General features: G+C 38.6%; 1 protein-coding gene across 1 annotated transcript in view; it reads right to left on the bottom strand.

Moving 5' to 3' along the window:
- Positions 1–797: 797 nt before the first annotated feature.
- The window catches only part of ABHD17C (abhydrolase domain containing 17C), a 28,868-nt gene continuing 7,285 nt past the window's right edge, over positions 798–22,380 (bottom strand). Inside the window, 2 exon segments of the mRNA XM_008935012.1 lie at positions 798–2,310; positions 6,124–6,303. Coding sequence (XP_008933260.1) covers positions 2,091–2,310; positions 6,124–6,303 — 400 coding nt within the window. The 3' untranslated portion in view covers positions 798–2,090.

The following is a 22,380-nucleotide window of genomic DNA, read 5'->3' as shown; positions in this document are numbered from 1 at the left end:
TTCAATGTGGGTATCAAAAACCATAACCTAATTAAGTAAAAATTCCCCAGGTCACTACCTGGACAGGCTGACACTTTCAAACATTATCCTGAATACCAGCACCACAGACATCAGCTTTGTTTCCACACAGCTACAGAAATAAAAGAAAATCCACTGTGGATTTATGGAGGTACAAATAATATACAATGAGAGATGTATCTGTCTCCTTCTTTCAAATACAGGAGGGATGCAGCAAGCTTGAGGTGATAAGGCAAAACCTGCCAGTTTTGGCTGGAAGAGTCACCCAGAGAACAGTTGGGAGTCCTGCTGCTTGGGACATTTAAAACTCATAACTGGACAACACGGAGGCACAGATCCAGATTCTAAGGATCCAGATGACGCAGAGCAGGATGGGTGTCCTCATTTCCCCCCACTGGAAGTAAAAATACCACTTTTTCTCCTTTTACAGTAACAGGGCCAAGCTAATACTGAACGACAATAGAATAGACACTTACTGTGCTGAAAATTAACTGCAGGCCTGTTACAGGGACTCATGACGACTATGTTAAACATTTTCTTGGAGGCAACATATCATGATTTTTCATTACTTAAAACCAGCTGGATACCTTTTAAAATTTATTTCTTTTACATTTGATTTACATACCAAGCTTCACAGAAATGTGGCTTTGTACTTTAGGGGGGTTTTCCTCGAAAGGAAGGAATTAAGTAACAAAACTGAAGTTACTCTCTCAAGTAATCTGTACTTTACACTTTCCCTGTGTATGAAAATCATGAGCCAAATAAGATTCAAAAATTCAGCAAGCTCTAATCCATGCATCCTTTATTCCATTACAATCACTGTGTTGCATTCTAGCAACAGGACACAAACTGCAATCAATCGCGATCAATTTATACAACAATCTGAGGCTTACAGTACATTTAAGGCCTTTAAATTTGGAAAAATTAGACCTATGCTAGTAGTGTATCAATTTTTAAGTGTCTTGCATTTCTGATGCATAATCTGTGCGATTCCAGTGTCAGAGAATCAAATTACTTCTAAACTAAAAAGATCAGCTCAATGAAAATTTAGTTACAGAAATTCATCAAAACAAATGTGTAAATTTTTTTTTTTTTGTCCTGGAAACTTTATAAAACTTTAATAGCAAAATAATATAGGGATAAAAACATATTTTAACAAAATGTATTCAATCATATACAAACGAGAATTTCGCAGTTTATTGTAACTAGATTTAAATTAAAACTACCAATTAAGAATCTATGCACAATGTAAATTCAAATATGTACAGTACTTTTAAAAAGTCTACAGGAATGCTTTACAGAAGGAAATGTCTGTTATGGCTATTATTCAGACAATCTGAATATTAAAATGAGTCTTCTAGTAGTAAATTTACACATTTATTTTTAAACAAAAGCAATTTTGTCCCTAGTTCCTTTAAGAATATTCCAGTTATGTTTACACAGGTAATGGAGAGGTTGTTACAGAGTTTAGCCCCATATAGTAGTTTATTTTCAGGAAAAAAGTATATTTAAATAATTTACTCAGGAAGATCAGTAAGTTAACAAAAGAACACTAGGAAGGGAGGAGGGGGATCTTCATCACAATAACTTTCCAGTTACAATACCACAGCTAGAAACTTTATAGAGAAAGTACTTCCTTAGATCGAACCCATGACTGATTGTTCAGAACAAGCTGCAGCTCGTAACAGTTGTGTTCTCCACGCTGAGAACACTGCAAAAAAAAGTCTCTGTAGGACAGAATTATAAATGATCCGAAGTGAGACAGAAAACTGATCTTCAATTAATACAGCACTAGGTTAAAAGTGTCCCCATAAGCAGCTAGTATTCCCACTTCCTTCAGGGCAATGAAGCTAAAAATTGTTGGAATTACAGTAGTTGACCATATTTGTGTGCATTAGTAGAATAATTTCCAGATATAAAAGACAAATTTCATCAGATGTTTGATTAGAACACCCTAAAGATAGGGTATTTCTTCATAGTATAAAGCTATTACAGCTATCCAGTTAAAGCATGTGCAAAACCAGGTAATTTCTTCCGTTCACAGTAACTGAGGTAAAATCAGGTAGGCTTCTTCAGGAGTTGGGAAGTTCATGAGATATGAACTGTTTTAGTCTCTCTAAGTATTGTGCATAAAGCTCTATGTCATTATGCCCAGCCCCTTCCACCCAGAGGGGCTCTACTGCTCGTGGACACCGCTCATACATGGCCAGGCCGTGGGAGAAATCGATTACCTCATCTTCGGTACCATGGATCACCAACACAGGAGAGGTAACTTTAGATATCTTGTCAATGCTGGGGGACAGAAAAGAAAAACAGAGCTCAGTTGTGGGCTTTCACTTTCATACCGTTAAAGAAAGCAAACGTCACTATTGATACATGATCCAGTTACCACTGCATGTTTTTAAACGGCTGCCAAACGTTGGAATTGTGCCCAGGTGACACGGAACAAGGCTCGCTCCCAAAGCGCACGTGCGAACAGGAGCCTGCGCTGCCACCACCATCGTCCCACCAGCTCTAACACGAAGCTCGAATGGGCAGCATGCAAATAAAGTTTGGCACAAAAAAAAAAAGACCGCAAAACTGTTTATAAAAAAAAAAAAAACACCGAGAAGCAAGTAAGATTCCATGAGACATGCTGGCAGCGTGGACTCTTCACATTACCACCTTCCAATTTACCAGATTACAAACTAATTAACTACACTCCAGTCATAAGACTTCATTAAAAAAAAAAGCCTCAGCTCATGAGGTTTGAACCTGTCTTTAAACCCCCAGATTAAGCAGATTCAGCTAAAGAAAAACAATCTGTTCTTGGTACTGATTGTTTAAATTCAAATGACAAAAGAGAAAACTGGGAGAAGAGCGTTACACAAGGATATTAAATGCAAACCAAAGGAAATTCAGACAAGATTTTACTTTGTTGAACCAATTTTTCACCAGCTCTGAGTGCAAAGTGGCCTTCAAGTAGAACTTTATTCCTTTTGCTCCAGCTACACTTAGCAAACCAACATATCTAGTGGCCACCTCTCACAGGAAAACTGGTTCAGAGGAAAGGGAAGAGCGACAAAGGCACCTTCACACCTAAGAGTTGAGGCCAGAAAACCCCAATTATGAAGCACAAAGCACATGAACTCCAAAGTGGTAAACAGCAGCTTTTTTTTTGACTGTCTTGAGGCAGGTTTTATTTCCAGGCAGCCATTTCATGATAGCAGTTACCAGTAACTCCAATCAGTATATAGACATCAAGTGCTAATGAACTCTCAACTTCCTACCAGCTCCACTTACATCAACAAATGGGGAAACTGGCTCAGGACGTTATACAGAGTATAAGATGAAGTGGGTGGAAAAACAAGTATTGGTAATATTCAATTTGACCAAAGTACAAGCCTATTTCTTTACACGATGTAATAAAATGTGTTTGGATTTTCCTGGTCCTGAAGAACGAGAAAGAATGTAATGGCAAGACTTAAGGATTTTAGAAAGTGATAAAGACTGCTTAAAACACTTTAAAAAATACAGATGTCAATATATACTGACTTAAAAACAGGTTTAAAGAAGCTTTATGAAAATATAAAGCTAATTAAAAATGAAGATGTAGACCGAAGCACTAAACCTCAAGCATATAAATCTCAGCACTTGGTGTTCTGGAGAACTGTCACTGGTATTCCAGTCAACAGCTTCCTATAAACACACTGCTGTCTCTGTCTCAGTACTCCTCCCAAAAAATCCAGGGTTCATGTCATTTAGAGAGAAGAAGTGTTATTGAAAATTAAAATGCAGCCTATTTCACTTTTCCTGTCTGAAATTTGAGTTGTGTGCTACTATGCTGAATACAGAAAAACACCACAAGAACACAAGAGAGACATCAGAATAATGCAGATTTCCCCCCATAATCTTCATCCCCAAATTAATATCATAGCCAAATGTAAATACTTTATAATCAACATGCTAGATGAACTGAAGTCTTAAGCCCACGATGGGTCTGTCTCCAAGCTCCACTATGTGACAGACATGTCAGCTACATAGAGCTACAGAGATGCTTACATGGGATTGTAGTGGCTAGATACGAAGTTCTCATTGATTGTAGGAAACCAGGAAACACCCTTCATTTCAGTATTCAGGTAATTAAACTATTTTTTCCACATATACTCATAGACCATTAAGCATTTTGGAGAAAATTGGAAAGGGTCCCATTGCCAACTCAGCGACTTGTAAGGCAGTATTTAAACTGCACATTAGACTTATTTAGTATTCTCAGCCATGCTGCTCTGCAGCTAGAAAAATCTACAGAGACCAAATTCTCATGGAGTCCCAACATAAAATGCACATAATAGCACTTCACTGTAGGTGCACACAGAACTATTTTGTTTCCCACTGTGAAGACAGACAGCTGAGCTGCACACATTCATAAAAGTGCACTGCTGTTTATTTTCACTGCTTTGACAGCACAAGTGAAGTCAGACTGACAGCGATGAACAGCTCAGTAGGGTAAGAAGAAAATACTCAAGTGCTACAGTACATCTGTTGCCACTGTTCCCCCCTCTCACTTTTTCTTTTTTAAATTATTTGATTTGGATAATACCAGCTAATCACTGTTACTTTAGTAATCGGAGCTATTTTTAAAGTTTTACTTTTTCCCCTTTCACAGAAGCATTTGTAAATACTCGATTTCAGGTTTGAGGGTGATGAATGAGTTGGATTACAAGTGACTCCAATTCGGACTGCACCTTCAACAATTTAATTAAATAACCTAACTGGAAGAATTTGGGACTGGACACATACTGTAAGAGCCCCTGTTACTTGGCCACTTGGCCATTATTACTTCTAGCTGTTTCAGCATGCAGATTTTTATCTATGGCCTTTCACACTTTCTAATTTAAATCTGTTGTAACCAAAATAAACATAACAAATACCATGAATATCCTTACTACACTTATTGCAAATATGACCTTCTGAAGCAAAGCCAAGCTTTGCACGAGGCTTCAGTGAGTCTCTGCTTTACCTTCTCCCTTCCACAAGCCACTGAGCTTTTTAATCTGTCTCCCCCCACTCCCCTTAAAGTGTATCTACGTGGCTATAAAGAGACTGACTTCCCCTCTCATGCTCTTCCGTAATTTAAACTGGGTCAAATGAGAAGGTTTAAAAGGTTCCTAGAACAACTGCTATTCCTAGGACCTCTACTATTCCCAAATATTTGGATACTCTAATTTAGGTCTGTTGCAATTGCTTTCCAAGTGCAACGCTAGGCAATAAAGGCAACTCTTCTATCTTGAAACCAGTTTTACATAGCTCCCTGTATGTAAGATACTCTAGAGCTTCTTAAAACAAGCTCAAAATCTTCCAAAAGTGGGTCAGTAGCTTACTTTATTTTGGTCACAGACATTAGGATCTTACATTATCTCCATCAGGGAGGATATCTGTAGTGATTCTATATGGACAGCATACCAAAGATACAGAAGTGTTTTACTTCCAAGGATCAAAGGCACAGAAACACTAAATGCATTCCCTCGAGATTATCCACGAAGTGCAGAACCAGGCTGAAAAGTGAACCACACCAGTCTAACACTCTAGCCTCTGACCCTCTCTTGTTTTCTCTCTTTAAAAGCAGCAATTATCTGTACCTTTCTCCCCTGCTAATCTGCAATATTTTAAGAAGCAGCTTGAAGACAGCACATCCGTTTCATGATATCATATTACCTTCTAAATCAAAGCTGACTGTGATGTTGAGTGTACAATTACTAATTTGTTAGTCATTGGCCTCAAGGACTTAGTAGGGTCTTACCAGTTGTTAAACGACTACTCCAAACTTGACAGCATAAAAACTCTGATATTAACAACCCGTAACACAAAAACAAGGATAAGAATTAGCTGTAAACACTAAGACTTTATTTGTTCATTTATTTGACTACCATGTCAGTTTGAGACTGACATCAGCCTCTTCGTTGCATGGTGAATCTCTGCTTGGATTTAGGAGGCATGCATATCTGAAGTTTAGATGCAGGTGCCAATTCAGTAAAGTTCCCTGGAAAGTTACACAGCTAGTCCCTTTTAAACCCCTAAACAGCACGTTGCATACAGAACAACCCCCTTTGCAGCCTTTATACGTACCTTGGGAAAGCATCAAAGCAATAGGTTTTCCTAGTGTCAGGAAAAGCTACCCGTAGTCCAGACATGAGGGGAGAATGAAGGATTACTGCCGCACACTCGTACCGAGACGCCAGGTCTACTGTGGGGACCGTACCGATACTCTGGCCATAGAGAATGATGTTCTCAGGACTAACACCATACCTGCAGAGAAAAAAACATCCCTTTAAAAAAACAAACAAACCGACCCCCACAACACATTTCACATCACAAAACACAAACAAACAAAAGGAGGAGATAAAAACCAAAGCAGCCCTCCTACCCAAGGTAGCTCTTCAAAAGCCATTCCTAGAAGACATGGATTTACAAGTCTAAACTTTAGAACAGTCCAGTAAGTAATCAAAATATTAACAGGTCAAAGACAGCTGTCCTCGAAGAAGAAAGGTCAGTTTGTTCAATCATCTTCACCATCTTCATGAACACCTCTTATCTTTCACTCCACAGCACAGCAAATTATAAATTAGACTTCTCCCCAAGAGTCACTCTCAAGAATTTCAATTAGATATTCTGGAGGCTAACCACCTTTCCACCACTAAACAAGATCGTTACTCCTCTGCCCACCTTCCTTTCTATGCAGCTGGAAAAAAAACCACCAAACTGTCTTGTTAGGGTAGCTAAAAACAGCAAAGAAGATAAAAGTTTGAGAGTCTAGTTCTGTTCATTTTCCCAATTTCTGATCAGGGTAAATTATTCCTCATTTTTCTTTCCCAGTTTAAAATATGTCAAGCTTATTTTATAACTATAAAGATAAAGCATTCAACAAAATTCATGGTTCACAAGGATTCCTGCATGGCTGCCCAATATTCCCATCCAATCTAAAAAAAAAACTGTCCTAGCTTTTGTCCTGTTTCACAGCTACAAAAAAGTTGAGGATGATACTAATTCAGTTTTTACTACAAGTATGAAAAATATAAAGAAATTTGGAATGGTCACAGGTGAAGGTGACAGTGGCTAGGAAGAAGGGTACAACAGTACTTGGCCACCACAACTTGTTAGGGAAGCTGAAAATCAAAGTGGTTACTCAGTTAATTATAAAATATGTACCCAAAATATTTCTATGTATAAATCCACTTCCTACTGCAAGCCTTGTAAAGAGTAATTGAGTGCAGCAAAGAACACATTGCTAGTAGAAAATTTGTGCAGTACTGTCTTTTTGCAATTTTACACTGTCTATACTCCTGTTGCTGCTATGACCATGAAAGTAAAAACCTACTGTTTTAGGCTGTAGCAAAAAAAGAGAGAAAATTACAGTGGAAGAATCATCAATTAATAATTAAAACTACAACAGAAGAATAATTCAGTACTAATCATCTAACTGCAGGCTGTCAAGATTGTCTGGTTTTATAATGAAGTAAAACTAGACTGGATTGTAGCCTCTGTGAAACTGGAATTTTCTTAATATTTCTATACTGCTGAGCATAAGGGTACTTTTGGCATCTATGTAATATGAATAAGCAACTGTATAAAAATATCTCCCTGGAGTAAAATTTTATCCTTTTGGTAACCAAGCAGCAGCTCACGTTGGTGGTCTATCACCACAGCCATGGCCTCCTGTTTTTAAAGGGATGTTGTGAAGCTCTTTTAGGAGAATTTTTTCTCCCTCACTGTTAGGAATAATTCAGCACACAGAGCCTAGCTGATTATGGTATGCATGGCTCTTGGAGCAAAGTCTTCTCTTCAAGGGCTTCATTCTGGCTGTTGGGTAAGGAAGGCTGCAGGCATGTACCTTTGCATCCAACCTGCTGATCTTCCAGCTGTTGTATCATTTTAAAGACATCCAGAAATGCAACAGCATCAAGGAATATACACAAAAATGAGAATGGAACAAGATTCTCTATGTGGCACTTAAGAAGGGGTGGAATGATATTAATGCTGGTAGGTTCTGCAGTACCATCCTTAACTCCAGTATCATCCACGACAAAAGTACAAAGTCCCTTTCTAAAAGGTTTACAATTTAAGCAAAATATGGAGGCAGATGCCTGAATGAGAATAACAGGCTAACACGACAGCATAGGGTAGGCAAGACAGTTCCTTCAACACATACAATTGCCTCATTATGGCAGGGTTTTTTTTCAACATTGGTCTGCTTTGGATTCATGTCTTTTGATGTTATTTTTTTTCTGAAAATGGCTTGTATTGTAACTGGAGCACCTTGCTGCTGTGGTAATAGATACCCCAGAAAAAAAAAAAAAAATCTCAGTTTCATAGCGTGCCAGTTAAAGTCATCTATAGTCTGTAGCATCATTAAAGATGCCACTGACATATCTGAATTTCAAGTAGCCCTTCATCACTAAATAAATGCTAAAGCTATTCAGTATCTAACTCTACAGAAAAGTAATGTGACGATCTTAGCAAAAAAACCAACCCAAACATAAAAGGGTATTAGGATATTCAGTGCACTTCTAGCCAGGTTAGGTCAAATGTCTTTCCTACTTTGTATTCCTACTGACTGACCACTAAAAGCATCTCTGGGACTGTTTCAGTTAGGGACAGTACAGCTTTCCCAGACAGAAGAATTACTGTAACAGATTTCTCTTTTTAAGCCCTTTAGCATTAGGCCATCAGTCAGGTGAGACATCAAGCTTACCGCAAACATCAGCAGAAACAGCTACATGTAAAATTTATCACAAGGCCAAAGGACACAGGACAATCATAAGCAAGGGCCATGAATAATTGAGGTGCACAAGGTTCTTGGAGCTGAAGGCCAGGGCTTGGCTCCACAACACTCTGTGCCTTTACTGCCGCTGCCCAGCTGGTGACTCAGCAAAGCACCGTTCGACTGAGGCACAAACTGACCTGGGGATTTCACCTTTAAAATGCAGTGTCCCCTAAGCAAAGGCTGGATCCCTTCCCCCACTCTGCCAACTCCCCTGTGGTGTTAGACTCTTGCCCAACAGGAACAGTGATACAGAAAGTGAAACAGAAGAGAGGAATAGCAGACACGGGTGAGAAGGCAGCAAGGCGAAAGTAAGTGACATAGGGAAAAAAGGAAAGAATGCAATAGAAAAAAGACGTTCTGAGAAAAGAGGAATCCCGCTACCATCTGCTCTCCTATTAAGGAAGAAAGTCCTTTCACCAGCTGAACAGCAGCTCCTAAAAATATCTTCCTCAAAACACAGGAGCTTTGGTCTCTGTGGAAACAGAGCTCCATCCGACGGAGCAGGAGACCCAAGTTAAATTTATGGGTATGCTCCTGCAGTTCTCCTGTGGAATCCATCAGAGTCCAAAACAAGCAGGGCAACATTGCAATGTGGAAACTGCCCTTCAGCAAAACCAAAGTAGGAAGTAATTCAAGCAGTTACCATGGGCATATGTAAAACACTGATTTGATAAGGGAGGGGGAATAAAGGAAAACAGGCAAACATGCTTGTTTCCTCAAGGCGAGACAACTACCAAGAAGTGCAGAGCTCCTGGTGTGTAAAATTATGCAACCATTTCTGCTCCACCTTACTCACCACGACTTATCAGATGGCAAAGTTTTGCAGCCTAGTCTACTGTCAATAACCCATGAGTAGATTATGTGGATTACAAATTACATTTCCTACATGTGCAGAAAAAAAACAACCCACAGCTACCTCCACAAGCAGTACAGCCAGCTCACCTAAACCCTCCCAGCTCAGGCTGGCTCTAGCCAACACACTGACACACTCCACAGTTAATAGTATTTGTTTTTCCCCTGTGTTACTGCCTCAGTTTATACAAACTAGGTTTACCAGCAAGTCTGGTCTCCTTATGTTAGCATGAACTATGTGCACAGAAGTTGGCTATTAAGAATCCACAGCCCAGAGTCTTCTACTTACTCCTGCACAAAGCAATAGATCTGTCACAGCAATGGGTCAGTGGGACAGAGGACACGGGGGGACATTGCTGGTAGGGAGTACAGCAAAGGAGGATGGGACACAATTACTTCTAGTACAGTCTGCTTAGCTGTATGGTTGTGGCTTGGGCCATGTACCTCCTCAGTTTCCTCATACCATACAGATGATGTTATCAATTGCCTTTAAAAAGTACTTAATGTTTGCTGGCTGACAGCACAATGTACAAAGTGTGTATTATCAAAAAGTACCTTTAATTATGAACGAAGGATACTGATTCCCTCCCTGCCCAGGGCTTCAGCTTTGAGCAACACAGATGGAAAGTTTACCATTGCTATTTTTACTCTCTCCTTACTCAGCTTCAAGCACTACTGGAATGCTGCTTCAGGGACTACAGTCGTGTGGTACAGCTGAAGACCTGCAATGTTCACAGCCAAAGTTACAGCATCTGTGCCAATCCTCAAAGGTGCTAAATGCATATTCATTAATGAGGCCAGTTCTTTTTTCAGGCTTACTGAATCAGTGAAATTAACCACACTTTATATTTCCAGTTTTGAAGTTTTATGATATTTGCTGCCCCAATATTCCTTGCCTCAACGGGAAACCATATTAAACAGCATGGATAGAGCAATAGCAATACATTTGTTTTCAAAACCAGTCACCGTAACTACCTTGGCACAGCATTTTGACTACACAAACCCCATCTCATAATGCTGCCGAAATCCAATTTAACTGCTACTAAACTAAGGCAGCTACTGGTGGTCGAGTTCCTCCTTGCAGCGCAGCGTATAAAGATAAAAGGCCAGTAAAACAAAGTAACTAATTCCTGTGTTCTTGCCAGGAGACTGAGTTTGAAATTGCACTCTCCTCTCAAGGAAAACACCACAATGAAATAATTCATTTTCATGACAAAAAGAAAATCCAGCACACATCTGGAATGACACAAATCATGCCACATTTGGAAGAAACACTGACTTCTAGAGTATTTTCACCAGAACATACATGTGCTCAGTTATAATAAGATCTTCATAGGCTATTCTTGAAGGCTGTTTCTTTCTGGTTGCACAAACCCATTTATCACTACATTCTATTTGTTCCCTTTTCAAAATGTATTATCTCCAAGCTTTATATCAATCACTTTTTAAGAAACAGATTTTTTTTTTTTTAAAAATAGCATTAGGATACACTTCCATAACATATGCATCCACATTTTCAGGAATAAATGTCTATTTAATGCCATATGAATACAAAAATCTTATTGTGGGGGTAGAAAAGGAAAATGAAAAATCCTCAGTTAAGCAAAAATCTCACATCATCTTGCCTATCTTGAGCAAGAGTTTATATTGTAGGATCTTTACGTTAAAAAAAAAAAATCAAAAAAAGTTCTGTCAATAAATGTTATTGCAAGTAATCTACAGCATCAGAACCAATCAGTGAATTTCACACCATGCTTCAGCAGGTACCACTCCAGCATGTCAGTCAAAATACCACAGAAATTACGGCAGATTGTCAGCCTAAATGCCAATGTGGCATCTCATAAATTGAAAGCAAGGTATTAGATGGAGGATTTCTGGTGTAAACCATAACAACAACTGCCAAATGAGAAAAATCAGAATTATTTCAAGACTCACAGGAAATTCTGGCACACAGCAAGTATCCCTGTGCCAGTTTCTCACTCCAGTTTCCTTGAATTCACACAAACACTAGTCTAAAATTCTTCACTGTTTTACAGTGCACAATAGACACTGATTCTTTAAATTACACAGAGTTGCCTTCCTCCTCTACCTCTTTCCTGTCCAAGTCTACAAGTACTACGTGATCCAAGTTCAGGTATAGCAGACTCTCTCTGACTTCATATCTTCATTGGAGCAAGAACCAAAATGGTTTGTATGGTATTCTGGCTTATGAAGCTGAAAAAGAAGACAAGTTGTTTTTTTTTTTTTGGCATATATCCCAGCACACTGTCACAGGAGCAGACAAGGAATTCCACAAATGTGTTCACACTCAAAATAATTCCAATGGCTGCCAGAGAAATTTAATCAAGGAATCTGCCAAATTTTCTATCACTACTAATGTACTGCTGTTCCAGAGAGCCATTTGGTTATGCCATGGAGAAACCCCAGTGCTAATCAATACAAGCTGACTAATACTGGAGTTACAGAACAAACCTATCACTCAAAAACACACCCTTAAAGGCTACTGTGGAACTTCATTATTTGCAATTATCACCCTGCTACAAGCTTGCTGGACTATGTGACTGTAGCACTGCTCTGGTGATGTACCAGCTCTTCTTTTCATACAAAGGGACCAAGTGGAAACAACTTCCAGGCACTTCTCGGGATGACCATTTGCACTGCAGTAACTTAATTACACTGAAGAATGAATCACTACAACTGCTTCTTGATTACTCTTGTGCTAATTGTCTATCTGTTATGAAATATTGAGAACTGTGTTAAAAGTTGAATCAAATCCTAGCAAGGATATTAAGTGTCACTGATGATCTCAAGCAACCAGGACAAAAGCAGGTGATCTACATGCTGCCACATAGTGAAATCACTGCAAGTCTGCCCTGAACAACCAGGGTAAGTAAAGGAAGGTTACTTCAAGGCATTCTCTGGCACAAACTGTAATGGAGTTACCTTGTATAATTAACTGAATTATGTTAATCTACGCTGAGTAGCTTTGGAGTGAGGGTTGGATGCTTTTTTTTTTTTTTAATAAATCTAAGTATTACTAGTTCATCTAAAAAATTGCTCCCTTTTCTAACACAGCTTTACATTACCTTGTGTTCATCTGCCTTGAACATAGGCTCCTGAAGATGTAATTTTTTCAGGGAGCTACAAAGTAAAGCCTCCATTGTTTTCTCTTGTACTGAGAACTCAACTATGTTTATAACATGACTTTCCACCACCACAACAACTCAGAATACTACATTTTGGTGTTTGGTTTATGTTAGGCTGCTCATTTGTCTACCACAAGAACTAGTAGTTGTCTGTATAAAAAACAAACAGATTTGGAACAGTTGCTTCTGCCTGACTTGAGGGTTTGTTCGTATGTTTGGGTTTTTTTTGTTTGTTTGTTTGTTTTGGTTTGGTTTTTTGTTTGTTTGTTTTTTGTTTGTTTGTTTTTCCCCTAGACAGCAGGGAATGAGGAAACAGTTTTCATTAAATGTGCATTGAAATTTAACCAGAAGCTTGTGCCATGCACATGCCAATATAAGAGAACAGAGTAACTTTGCTTCCACAATCATTAATTCTTTCATACTAAGTGAAGTTGGAAAGAAGGCCACTGACAAGCAAAACTTGCAGGACATCCAACAAAAATGAGTAATGATGTGGTTGAGCCTTCTGCTTGAAGCCCTGCCTTTATCATTCCACTGCTTTATGAAAAAAGTTAATACTACTCTAATACTCAATGTGAAATCATGCAATGAGAAGACCAGATCACTTCCCTAAATTAAGTCCTAAATAACTTCCCCCCTAAATATCAGGGGTTTCTCTCTCTAATCACCAGAGAAAATGCAATCCAAACCCACTGTAAATGGAAAGACAGTAAAGTAGTAACAGTGGAAACAGGAGCTAAACTTGGATATATTCAAATGTAACTCCTGCCTCCCTCAATATTCTTTGCTTTAGCAACCACAGAAACCAACTGGAGATCTGAAGCCAGCCACGGGTCACAAGGTTCTGGTTCTGAAGATCCACGTATGCTCTCTACTCATCATAGTTCCTTGCTTCTCCCAAAGCACCTTCTTAGAGAGCCATCTTGATTTACACCATTTAGCCCCGAGGCACATAGGTAGACAGTATGCTAAAATGATTATCTCACTAGTTATTTTTAAAATAGAGCACTGTAGTTAACTTTAACAACGTATTTTGCATTTAATTAAGATGGTCTGTACCAAATAAACATGGAATACAGAAGTCTTAAGCTTTATTTATCAAAGACAGGAAACCTTTACTGGCCACTAAGAACTACCTTCATTGACCACATCATCAATAATTAATAAAAACTCAGTCAGCTACATTCTATTATATATTCTTTACTGTAACTGATGTAGAAAATCTATATAGCCAGTCTCTGAGGTACATTTAAACCTGAGACAGCAGAGAAAATTCTGTTACTTTCATAGATAAGCTCAGTCTATAGTATCTTCTGGAGTGAGGAATTCATTATCTTCACCTCCACCTTCTATCTCCTCTCTAACCTGCTGTGGTATTTCTATTTCAGTTGCACACATCGCACTCGATGTTTTACAGTACAGCAGAGCTAAGACAGATGAGCATACTCCTCACAACATTTCACTACATGGCATTACAACTCCAACAATCCTTTTACTGTTGCAAAAAGCCTGCGCTTTCACTCTGGATATCCTACACCCAAAAGCTGAAAGAAGAAAAACTACTGCCTAAAACTGTACACTTACAAGAGCTGTTACAAAGAACAAGCAAGATTTGATGATATAATTGTACCTAAACACAATCATTTCTTGCATAAAGACTTGAGGTAAAACAAATGTGTGTCAACTAACACAGAAACTGTGCTTGAAAAGAGAGGTCTCCTCTAATTCCTCAGGAAAACTCAAAAACCCCAAGTGCAAATATTAACACTGGTTGCTGAGTCCCACAGGTTTTATGCTTTCATAGCTGTTTCTAAGATCCCAGTTTCTTCCAAAGCAGAGAGCCTAGCCTATTCCTGAGGCTGAATAATTCACCGTGAGCCAATGCTTTCTGGCTCACCTCCCGAGCCCATCACATAACCCTCCTCACCACCCTTGGCTCAGCACTGGGAGTTTGAGGGTTTACAAGCCTGGAGGAAGCAAGCCTGCTGCTCTCCAACAGTTCTCAAAGCTTTTTTGTTCAGGAGCACGGTATTATTCTTCCAGCACTCCCATCTGTTTATTGGAACACCCCTGACACTTCAGCGTTTCTCTTATCCCAATTCCCCTTTCACATCAAACACTACGTCAACTTTGTGATGCATCTCCCTTACCCTCAGACACCTATGGCACCAGGCAATAGTTCTAGGCCATCCTGCCGCAGCACTAATTGCAAGACTTAAGTAATCCCAACTCGTGAGTCAGAGGCTTATCTGAGAAGTAGCACAGTGGCTTTTAACCAGAGCTGCTGCTTGCTCCACCCAGCTCTGATGTTTGTACCCTTTTGCCAGGTACAGCTCAGCTGCTCACAAAGCAGCCAGTAATTGCTGAGGCACACAAAGCAGAACAGTCAAGACAGAAAGAAATGGCATCAGTTAAACTTTCTTTAAATATATCAGGCTGTAGTACCTGAAAATACAGTTATCACTGTATGAGCATATAATAAAACAAGACTAAACTGTAATCAAACTGCAAAGCTCACCTTAAATTTCACACTTCTAGATCTGCACATGCAACGATGTCAGAGCATGTGTAGCTAGTAAAAATGGTATTACCAACCTAAGCATCTTAAAACAAAAGTATATATAGATAAATTCTGCTGAAGATAATTGTCTAGATGCTCTAGAAGAATTAAATGGTGTGCTAAAATGGGATTAATCTGTTGAAGACTACTATTAGGAAGGCTACATAAGAAAACACCTTGAAGCAGAAAATTTTGATACTTCCAGGGCTTGGCCCTGAAACTACTCAGCTAGTCCCATCACTGATTCAACTGATTTCAGTTAACCACTTAAAGGTTTTCCTTTCGTGTGTGGCGTTTCTGTTTAGTGGTTGGTTTGGGCTGGTTTTTTTTTTGTTTTGTTTTGTTTTTGTTTTTTTTTTTCTTTTTTTTTTTTTTCCCCTTTCCCTGGCCTTTTTCCATTCCCTTCCATGCATTTATTGTAATCTTATTTGTTTCAGTCTCTAAACAAAAGCTGTTTCATCCACAGGTTTTACAAAGCAGCTCATGTTTTCAAAGATTAACAGCACTAAAGGACTAATTTTGCTACAATTTTTTGGTACAGCTTACAAGCCACTACATGTGAAATATGTAGTATTGATACAGCATTTTCCTTCCATCATTTACAATTGCAGAACTAACCATATGCAGGAAACAAGCTGATACAGATTCAAGTATTACTCCCAAAATGCTAATGGAGGAAAACAAAGAAAAAGTTGAGCCATCTCAACAAACAGCAGGTGCTTGTATCCAAAATCCTATTACAGCAGCCAAAGTTAAAGCCATTTTCACACTGTTTTTCAAAGATCCCTGGAAATCTCAGTGCAGTCTCTCCCACAGAGCACCAGAGACAGAGTCCAAGAAGATTACATGGGAGCTGGAATGGATAAAGCCTTGCAACTATGCAAGCAAAGTGGATGCATCATTGCTTCCCATCCAGAAGCCTTGGCTACGCTCTGGCAGTGACCTGGAAGTCTCCAACAAAGGGGACGAGAGGGCAGGAAGGCAGCGTGCAGGACAAGAACGGCAGAGAGGTCCTGACACCAAAGTGGTTAGTACCAATGAACTGGTCTGATATTCCTAAACAGAACTAACTACAGATGAATGCATCTGTCCCCAGTACATGAATATTTTATCAGCCAGCATTACATGAAGATAACTCAGCTGGCAGCAGGACATCTCTTTCCCATATATGCTTACATTAATAGGCTCAAGCACTACAGAAGACCAAACAGAGTTATTAAATAAGACTGGGCTTCTCTAAAAGATATACAATAACTCAGACACTGAAGGGCTCTACGCAGAAGCCAAGCAAAGAAGTGTCATGGCCTGTGTCATCCAGGAGACCACACATCCTGCTTGGATAGTCCTCTTTAATTCTCTGGAAATATTTCATGTTTCTTTGAGTTACCCTAACCACAAATTTAAAAAAAGGCAGTATTTTCTTTTGATTTTAAAATCAAAACAATAGGCACCTCCTGTGCACGGACATGTCTTGCAAATCATAAATATGAAGAAATTCTACTTGGATAAGTGACACTAACCACTGTTTTTTTTTTTTCCCCCCACCCCCACCTAAGTGGAGAAGACACCAATTTTGCAATTTCTCTGAACACTGAGCTTTATTGCAGTGTGAATCTGTATGCATTTAAGCATCTGCTTTCAAAGCAGCAAATTCATAGCCTCACAGAGAAACATTGCTCTCCTGATCAGTCTTTACTGCCCTTCTCCAATTATCCATTTGCGGCTACATTCATTAAATATTCTAACACATACCAAGAGTGATAACTGCCAAAGAGAAGACAGTCATCTCATGAAATCAATCTATTACTGGAAAAGATTCTACCAGGATATTCTCAAAAACAACCTCAGTGTTGTTCTTTTCCTCTGTGCCACTTTTATCTTGGCACTGACTTTTAAATCAGACTCATCAATTCCTTTCTAGCTAAGCTCATGTTCTTCTGGTCCCGTTGCTCAAAGATGTGCCAATGACTTCACCAGGATTAAAGATCTGGTGCTCCATAAAATCTACACATGATGAAGCCAATATTTAAACCTGCACTGTTTGACAATTCATTTTCCTCTTGCACACATTCCTTTAATGAACTTTTAGTACAATAAATGTTTAGGATATCCGTAGCAGTCAATATAAAGCTGATTGAAAAAACGTATAGCAATCACCAGGATTAACAGCAGCAGATGTTCTAAAACAGCAGACCACAGATAACTAGTTCAGAGCTTAAAAATCAAATTTCCTAGTCACAGCCTTCCTCATCACAAATGCAGGGGCTAAATCCCTCCTCCCTTCTCCCAGTAAATACTAATTAGGACTGTGAACAATAAAACTTAGCACAGAGCCAAAGTTTCTCCTACGCAATTCTATTCAGTTGGAGTGGTCATGAAAGCCTTGTGCTCTCTAGGAACTTGAAAAGATAGCACAAAAAACGGTAATTTATTACAGAAACTGATATCTGCATGTAATTAATGGTTCTGCATATAAGTATTCATAAATTTTACCTATTTTGAAGTATCAAGTGTTAATCTAAGAAACAGTACTTCTGTACAATGAGAAGAGAACTAACTTTCTCGTAACTTTCCTAAACTCACATCAGAAAATTAAGTCCTGAAAGCAGGTCATACATACTTGTTCAGCTTATCCAGCTACCTTATCTGGGATCATCCGAGCTTCTATGGAGCAACATTTTGCCTAGACTGTGCAAACCAAGATGTTTTAACCATAGTCAAACAGCATGCTTGCATGCTTTGTTTTCTGCCAACATACCTAGTTAATGGGGCCAAACGCTTTTGTAATCTTTTGGTGAAAGATTCCTTGCTAGTCAACCTTTTCCCCTCAAAAAAGGATGCTTACCAACCACCAGTTAGCTACTCCACAAGAAGCAGAAGTGAATCAAGGACAACTGTTAATGCAATCACTTAAGTGCATTATTTCAGCTGATGCTAAAGGTAGAAACTGACCTGCAGAAGCATCTTAGAAAATGAAAAAAAAAAAAAATTGGAAAAGAGAAACAGCTTCCTGATATTATTTAGCTTTCTGTTTGCCTCTGTCTGTGATGCAGTCCTTGTAAAGCAAGCAGGCTTCCTACTTGTCTGCAGTATCACCAGAGAACAACTGGTTATGCAGGAAAAAAGGTTAGCAATTCCAGTCTGTGCCACACCGGCACTTAACTGCCTCCCAATAAACCCGCACAGCATAAGTAAGTCTTGTACTGCTGGAGTTTCTATTTTTGAAATAACAGATAACAGCAAAGTGCCTGGAAAAGCAGGTGTATATTAATGTCTGTGTTATGGCCAAATGCCAGTTTGGCAAGTAACGTTTGGGGTCTGTAGGTTTTCTGCAGTTCACCATTTCACCACACATGCAGTTTTAGTTATAAGCTATTACTGTCTTCTCTCCCTAACACACATTTTTCATATTTAGCTCTCCACATAGTTACATGCTACAAATGAAGTGTTTCCCTTTCTCTTTGTACTACAAAGCTTCCAAGACAGCAGTAAATAGAAATATTTGAAGAGAAAGTCTGGTTAGCTCTAACATGAAGAGCAGGACAGAACATAGTTCACATCAGACTATTGCCCAGCAGCACTGGGAAGAGTGGAAGGGAGAAAAACAGAATAATATATGACAAACAATGCCTGCTAAACAGAGCTCTTCCTCTCCTCCTCAAAATCCCAGTAATAAAACTAGGTAAATTTAAGCTAACATTGCTTCCTTATTCCAATTCGACACTGATTTCATAATTAAAAAAAAAAAAAAAGAAAAATAGAAAATTAATGTGACTGTCTAACCAAAACAACTAACAATCTTCAGTTCAGTTTCTCATGCTGCTGAAAGGCTACAAATCTAGACCTACATCCAGGTAAGAAACATCCAAGACCCTTAAGTTCAAACTTCCTCATTATGAAGATTATTAAACTGGATTTTTGGATTGAAAGGGTAATTTCCTGAAATAATTAGAAGGTGCCAAATCTTATTTATATCAATAGTGTCTGTTCAATGCTCTATGCAAAATGTTCTGGAGAACTTAGACGAGCTTTGACAGAAGGGCATCCAGTTTGGAAGAGTGAAGTATTTAGCACCAGCTTGCTTGTCTCCGTGTAAGAACTCAATAAACCAAGGAGATTTTACAACCCTCACACTCTCTACAGAACTGGGTGAACACTAAGGATTTATCTTTTACATCAAGAAATCAGATCCAAGTTATATTCAAGTGCATTCTATCATGTTCTTTGTTAATACAAATGTAAATTAGAATAATTTATTTTCTTTTTTTAAACACAGCTGTATTTGTGCCTGTATTTCTTCAGACAGTAGTTTCTGCATTATCAGGTTTCTTTTTAGTACAAATTTCAAAAACAGGGTAAAGAACTGATCGTACAGGTTTTATGCACAGAGGTCTTTAGAACTGCACATCACACTACATGAATAATTAGAAAGAGCTCAGGGGGAGAGTGCAGAGATCAAAGAAACAGAAGCCTGGAACCTGGCAGAGATTCAGCAAAAGTCAAAACCTTTTAGGCATACTGGTCAGGCTTAAAATTAAAACACTACTTCATCTCTTCAGCTACTGTCCTGACCCCCGAAAGGGTGCTTCTTGCATTAGCAAGATGCCTGCCATGTATGCTAACTCACAGTGTAATTATTAACCAGTCTGAGGCAAAGGTTACACCTTCATAAACTAGTATGAATAAAAATAGCAAAACTGTAGCTGCAACACTACCCCACCTCTTCCTGCAACTCTGGTACTTTTACAGTTGGTGAAACGTGATAAGATGCTCATACCCAGAAGTGAGACACTAACTTTTTCTGCAGTATTATTAAGACACATTAAAAAACATGCTTGACAAGCTTTTTACAGTAGGGAATAACAAAAAATATTAGGAAAAAAAATGTGTAATACAATCTAATATGCACATTGAGGTACATTCCAGTCTTCGGGGAAGAAGGAGACTGCCTGTTGATCAGCTGCCTCAAGGTAAGTATTGTCCAGGGAACATCCCCAAAATAAGTATCATATCACAATAGCTACTTCATTCCAAAAAAGAACAAAACACCACACCAAAACATACATTTTTTTTTTTTGGTGAAAAATAAAGCTATAAAGAACAAATAGCATGCAGGAGAAGACTTTTGTACATTTGTCCTAAAGGACATGCCTCAAAACCAAGATAATTTTCTTCAAAGATGCCACTTTCCCCAGGCTGTAGGACAGCCAACATCCTGCTTAAAGAAATTCATTAGACGTTGGTGAAGACTATACAGAGATAGGACAAAGACTAAGATCTGTATAAACAAATCAATCCAATGCTTCAGGTGGCAAGTTAACTACTCAAAACCTCCTTTAAAGTGCAGATGGTTCCATATACCATTTTGGTTGCAAAATGCTTAATAGAGGTCTACACCCACACTACTCTTAGCTTCTATTTTGTATATTAGGGCTTGCCATTTATTCTATACTATAATAACTAAGGCAAAGTGTCTTGTTTATTATAAACAGCCATTAAGACTTATGGAGTAATGGTAAAATAATCTGAATCTTATCTCAGTTTATCTGTGCCCTGGAAAAAAATATATTGCTGGTTTTGCCTCTTCACTGATAACTGGACATAATTTTTCAAGTTCTCTAAGAACATCCAAAGCAAGCTAACTAAAAGTCATCAGAGAAAAGAAATATCCAGAGAGTTCCTATAATCTGAGCAAACACATTTCTAAACAACCTTATTAAAAGTGAAACATTTCAAGTCACAACGTTTCAAGGGTGCTCTCCTGAGAAAAATGCTGGTCTCAATTTTCAGACTCATCAGATCCTACTATTCATAATTCTGTATCTATTCATTTGCTGCACACAAAAAGAAACAGCTGTGCCATGACAAAGTTAAATTTAAGGTCCCAGTATGTTAGACCAGTTAAAAAATATGGCAGCATCCTGTAAAAAAAAAAAAAATAAAAAAATCTTTGGGCTCCTATCTGACACTGCATGCCTTGAGAGGGGTTATTTGCCAGACACTGACGTACGCAGCTTGTTTCAGCAGCATGCCTTGGCTGATAAATAAGAGTCAAAGCTCTTAAAGTAACATTCCCATATGCAAGTAGGATTTTTAATCTGGCACGGTACCACCAATCTTCCAAAAAGTGTACCTAGAACCGTCTAAACCAACAATCAATTTCAATTTTACAGTAAAAAAAACCCCCACATTTTCATCTTGAAAGATGTACCTAGAAAGAAATTCAAGACACTGTACCAATAAATTATGTTACTGTCAAGAAAGCATATATGCAGCTTTTCTAATGAATGTGCAATATAAAAACACAGAGGCAATACTTTGAGATTACCTCTAATTTAAATTTTTCCCTCAGGAATTGGAGGTAAGTGTACTAACTCAAAACCTCATCTTCCTCATCAACATTATTCTTCATTTGTGAACCCACATGGAATTCCCCTTTCTGAAAACTGAGATTTTACAGATTTATTTCATGACTGTAGGGATTTTCCCAAAGATGTGCTTGTGTTCATCAGGAGACATGAAACCAGGCAGGAAGGTGGATGGGCACTGAGCCAGATCCTGCTGCTTAGCACAGTTTTGTGCCCTTATATTACTCGATCTCACAGTCGGCAATTCCAACCACAATGTTTAATGTCAACAGACAAGGTTTTTTTCTATAAAGCTAACACAGTGGTCCAAAAACTATAGAATACCGATATGGATATAGACAGTGCCACTATAACATGGCCATAACACAACTGGCCTATGTCTAGACCTTTCATTCCTTGGGTTGTATAGCTTAATGTGCAGACATGCCACAATAACCCATTTTTCTCAGATTAGTCCTTGCAATAAAGAATGCAAAGATGTTCCTCAGTCCTTAAGCTGACACTAAGCCCTATTCATCCCATTCCCTATTCCTAGCCTTTTACTAAAAGCACCATTATTCCTCTGTGTTCATAGTTTCCTGAGTTTGCAATCACACACTTTCATTGCTCACAAAACCCAATGCATTAAAAACTCAC

Source organism: Merops nubicus, unplaced genomic scaffold (genome assembly GCF_000691845.1).
Source record: "Merops nubicus isolate BGI_N331 unplaced genomic scaffold, ASM69184v1 scaffold24782, whole genome shotgun sequence".
In the NCBI taxonomy this organism is placed as follows: domain Eukaryota; kingdom Metazoa; phylum Chordata; class Aves; order Coraciiformes; family Meropidae; genus Merops; species Merops nubicus.
The sequence above is the reverse complement of the archived record's forward strand: the minus strand, read 5'-3'. Positions and strand labels throughout refer to the sequence as shown.